Genomic DNA, 5106 nt, shown 5'->3' with positions numbered 1-5106 from the left:
GTATCGTTGATTATTCCTGCCGACGAAACTTGATTACCTATAGTGACCCAGAAAATTGGCATTCAACCATCAATTTTTACCTTACCTACATGACTTCAGACTTTCTGCATGTCACTGTAACGCAGACAAACCTTGCCCTAAAGTAACAATCTTTTGGCATCGTAGCCGACAATAAAGTAAGCCTTCGGAATAGGCGGCAATATTTAACGTTCTATCTTTCCCACTATGTTCAGTAGGTTCGATAACTCTCCAACCTCATTTTTAAGATGAACTCGATCAAAACCCAAAAGCGGAGGTCAAGCTGTGATGCATGCGGCGCCTCAAAGCTTCGATGCGACCGCAGCCAGCCTGCCTGCGGTCGCTGCGTCGCTCTAAAGCAAAACTGTGTCTACGGCATCTCTCGTTATAAAGGCAGGCCAAAGAAGAACCTTTGGGATATTTCCCAAGGTAGTCCCCTCAAGACATCAACATCACCGTCGTCAGAAGAGAATGTCAACACAAGCTACAGAATCGACGCCACTTCAAGGTCGGACTCCGAAGGGTCGAATTCCTCAACAGACGACGGAAACACCATTGCTTCATTCTCCGTCAGCCAGTACAATGGCGACGACTGCGCCCGAATCATCTTGGATACCTCCGAATTCACTACTATGGCCAACGATCTATTATTTCAGAATATGCCTGATTACAGTCTTGGGTATTCTCCTGAATGGAGTAACCCCACTGAAAACATTCCTGGAGGCACTCTATCTGACCTCAGCATTGGCGGTGACTTGAGTGGGAGTGTTGGCAACAGCATACTCAGCGGCGAGGAACCCTTCTTGCCTGTGTTCAATACTCTCGCAGGTTATACCACTGCTGGAGACAGCTGTGAAGGTCACGATCATTACCTGCTTGCTCAAGAAGCCCTTGTATGTTTGAGCCCTATCAACACGTCTTTGCAAAGTGACTAACCATGGCGGCTGCTCAGAGAGACACAATTGTGACATTAAAGCAAGCCAAACGTTTGCAAATAGATCAGATCCTCCAAATCAACCGCCAGGCCCGCATTCGGCTTAAGGCTCTTTTATCTTGTCACTGCAGCACCCCCATGTCGCCAACATTAGCGCTACTCTATGCATCTAACATATCATATATTTTGACGCAGTATCAGAAGGCGGCCTGCGAGTGGAGTAGTCAGGAAGTGACGGTATCGTCGAACGAGCCATTGCAATTTCGCTTAGGTTCCTTCAGCGTGGATAACGAGGAAACAAAGACAGCTTTAGGGTTACAGTTGATTATAGACGAAGTAATGGCAGCAAGTAGTCTGATTGATCAGTATGCGTCAGAATTAAAAGGAGCTGGATTGAAATGGGCTAGGGCTGACTCCGAGGATTCTGCTTGCGATGCGGGATTGACTGAAGAAGGTTGCCCTCAACAAGATTCTAGCTTGTTTGAAATACTGGAGGCATGGACTAGAAGGCAATATTCACAGGTCTACTGTTATAGCAGAATAAGCCTACAGAACGCAGTTAGGAGTCTTGTGTAATAAATTAAGCTTAAGACAAGAGGAAAAGAACAGAGATAACATATGTAAATTAAGTAACATACTATAGTAAATAGTATATATTTATATAGATTATATAGTTTTTAAGTCTACAGACAAGCTAATAATACCCCCCCCTAATAACCTAAGAGTACTATATATAATAACTAATAAGGGCCTATATATAGTTAAGCTAATAATAGATATAGATAATAAGGCTTTATCTAATTAATAAGTAAATATATATAAAACAAGAATTAAGGAATAATATATATAATAAGTAAGCGCGCTAGATAAGTAAGCGCACTACCTAATTATAGCTACCTTATAAGTATAACTAAGAAGTCACTATAAAATAATAGAATTAATTTAAACTACTTAGAATCCTATTCTTTAAATATTTGTTTATTAAACTAGTATATTTATATATTATATCTAGTGTTCCTATAGACACTATACTACTATTTACTTATTTTTATTTTTAATTTATAACTACTACTTTAATAGATTTCCTTCTTAATCTAGGTTACTACATCTCTTTATAACTAAATATCCTATATATTAGCTATAGTAAGACTTCTTTTTTACTTTAAATAAGTTTTTTTTACCTTTTTATATTAGTTAAGTAGGTTATTCTCCTTATAAAGGGTTTTAACTTTAGCCTTTAATAAAGTATTTTTATATATAATTCCTAACGCTCCTTTAAGAATATACTTAGTAGTTATTAATTTATATATTAAGAAGCTATCTAGATAATTAATAAAGTAATTCTTAATAAAAGTTCTTTAAGAAAATATCTTTATTATATTATATATAATTTAAAAAGTCTAAGCTAGTAGTGTTATTAAAAGGGATCCTTAAGATATAAAAGTATATAACTTAATATTTAGCTTTAATAGTACACTTTTTAGACTTAGAGGGATAAGCTTTACCTCTCTAAAGCCTCTTTAAATATTTATTTTATAAGAGCTTACTTAAAAGTATTATAAAATACTAAAAAAAAGTTATCCTTAATAATATAAGTATTACTTTATTATATCTTATCCTTAATTTCTTAACTATACACTAGCTTTAAAGGCCTAAAACACCTAATATCTAAAGGCTAAAGTAAATAAGATAAATAAGTTAGTATATAAAAAGTAATAATATTATTATCCTTAGAATATAGCTTAAAGTCTATAAAATAGTAGCTTTTATACTTATTAATAATAAGAAAGTAATATTTCTTTTTTATATATAACTTTAAATATTAATTAAAGTACTAAAGCTAATTTAGGCCTTTTTTATTTATTATTTATTTATTTTTAAACGTTATAATAACCTAGTTAAATAAAAAACTAAATTCTATATACTAAGTAAAAAGAAGATTTTTACCTTTAATAATAATATATAGTAAGATATTATAACTAAATAAACTAATAGCCTAAATAACTATAACTTATTCTTAATTTCTAGGCTGTACTATTTTTATATTTAAATGTCTTTTAAAGCTTATAATAACTATTCTAAATATAATCTAGCTTATTATAAAGCTAGTCTTATTAAAGTTATAAATATTAAACTTTATAATAGTATATTTTATAATTATATTTACTATAAAGTAAAACTATATATTTATTATATCTAGATCTTTATATTAAGCCTTCTTATAGTTATACTTATAAAGAAAATATATTTAAAGCTTTAGTGTTTATTTAATAAAGTTTAAGGCCTAGCGCTTACTAACTAGAGGCGCGTTATAGTTAGTAAGTAGTTAATAAGCTATTTTTTTAACACTACTAAGGTAAGAAGAAAATAATTAGGAATTTAGGTTAAGAATAAACTTAACTAGCTTTCTCTCTTTAAGTTTTATTAAATTCTATAAGTTAGGTATAATATTACGTTATAATAATATACCCTTTAATTAATATATGACTAAATTATAACTAATATTATGTATCTTTACTATAGCTTAAATGCTAAGTTTTAGATCTTTTTTATACGCTTAGACAGCTAGCTATACCTAGGCTTTATTATAAGTTAATTTTATTATTATTAGTAGAGGAATTAAAGGGAAAGGTTAGATAGTTAGATAGTTATAGTTTAGTAGCGCGCTTACTTGTCTAGCGCGCTTACTTATTATATATGTTACTATAAAATAATATAGATTAGTAAGGTAATATAAGAAAAAGTAATTTCTATTATTAATTATCTATAGAGGACTAAAGTAGGCTTTTATTAAGAAATCCCCTTATAAATACCCTTATAATAAAGCTATACTATACGCTCCCCTAAGTTAACTACTAAGATAATAATATCTAACCTCCTGTAGTTAGTAAAGGCCTAGTAATTTACGTTTATATATATAAGCTTTATTACTTTATAAGAGGTAATTATTAACTAAAAAAAACACCTTACTTTACGTACTAATTTATTATTAACTAGTAACTATTTACTATTTATATTCTTTATTTATAAGCCTAGAAGCTTACTAACTCTTTTTTTTATATTCCTTTTATTAAGTTACTTTATATTAATAATCTAATAGCCTTTATTACCTATAAGCTTACTATAAGTCTTTTTTTTTAAGGCTTTACCTAGTTATAAGTCTTTATAGTTACTTATACTACTAGTAGTAAATTCCCTAATAGATATATATACCTTTTAGTAGTAGCTAGGGGAAACGCTTATAACTAAGGGGTAGTTAGGCTAATAAAAGCTAATTATAAGTAAGTAATTAAGATAAGTAACTATAATAATTTAGTAAGTAGTGCCTATAGTGTAGCTGAAGCCTAAAAAGTAAGGGGAAATTACCTAAAATATATACTACTACCTAGTATTACTAAGTAAGTAGGGGTAATCTAAAGCGCCTATAAGGTGCCTAAAGGGCTTAAGGATTATATCCTTACTACCTAATAGTAAAAAGACTATATTATAAAGTAACTATAAGACCTTATAATAACTAAGTAAAGAAATATACTTACTACTATTATTATAGCTAATATTACTAAATATAAGCACTATAATAATATATATAGAATTCTTTATAAAAAGGCATAAGATAACTTTAAAGATTAGTTAATTAATAACTTTAAGCTACTACCTTATAAAGTTACTAAAAGATTATATAACTACCTTACTAACTATAAAGTATAACTTAATTAGTTAAAGAATCTTATAGTTATATTATATATTTATAAAGCTATAAAAGATAAAGTACTAGCTATATAAGATAAAGAGATAATTATAACTACTATATAAAGAGTTAAAGAATTAAAGGAGTAAGTAATAGACTATAATTTCTATAAGACTAATACTAGTATAGCAGTATTACTTATTATAGCTATTACTATAGTATAAGAGGCTAAATAAGTAATTACTTATAAATTACTAGTGATTTAACTATATAACCTTATTATTATAATATTAACTATTACCTAGATATTAGTAGTATAGATTAACGCTAAATAGCTAGAATAACTATAGCTAATTTACTATAGATCTACTAGATCTATAGGGATATTATGTAGTGGATTTACTACGTAATCCTATAATAGTTTTCTTTCCTTTATATATAATCTAGAACTAGTATTTACCCCTAT

At 29.3% G+C, this 5106-nt stretch overlaps 1 protein-coding gene across 1 annotated transcript; it reads left to right on the top strand.

The window, feature by feature from the left end:
• Nucleotides 1–263: 263 nt before the first annotated feature.
• GLRG_11977 (uncharacterized protein) lies at nucleotides 264–491 on the top strand (the record flags this gene model as incomplete). Its single annotated transcript, XM_008102659.1, has 1 exon — nucleotides 264–491. A coding segment is annotated over one exon (228 nt), but the record flags the coding sequence as incomplete, so codon positions are not given.
• Between the last annotated feature and the right edge of the window lie 4615 nt (nucleotides 492–5106).

This window comes from Colletotrichum graminicola (genome assembly GCF_000149035.1).
Source record: "Colletotrichum graminicola M1.001 genomic scaffold supercont1.271, whole genome shotgun sequence".
Classification (NCBI taxonomy): Eukaryota; Fungi; Ascomycota; class Sordariomycetes; order Glomerellales; family Glomerellaceae; genus Colletotrichum; species Colletotrichum graminicola.
Note: the sequence above shows the minus strand (reverse complement) of the source record. Positions and strands in the feature narration are given on the sequence as shown.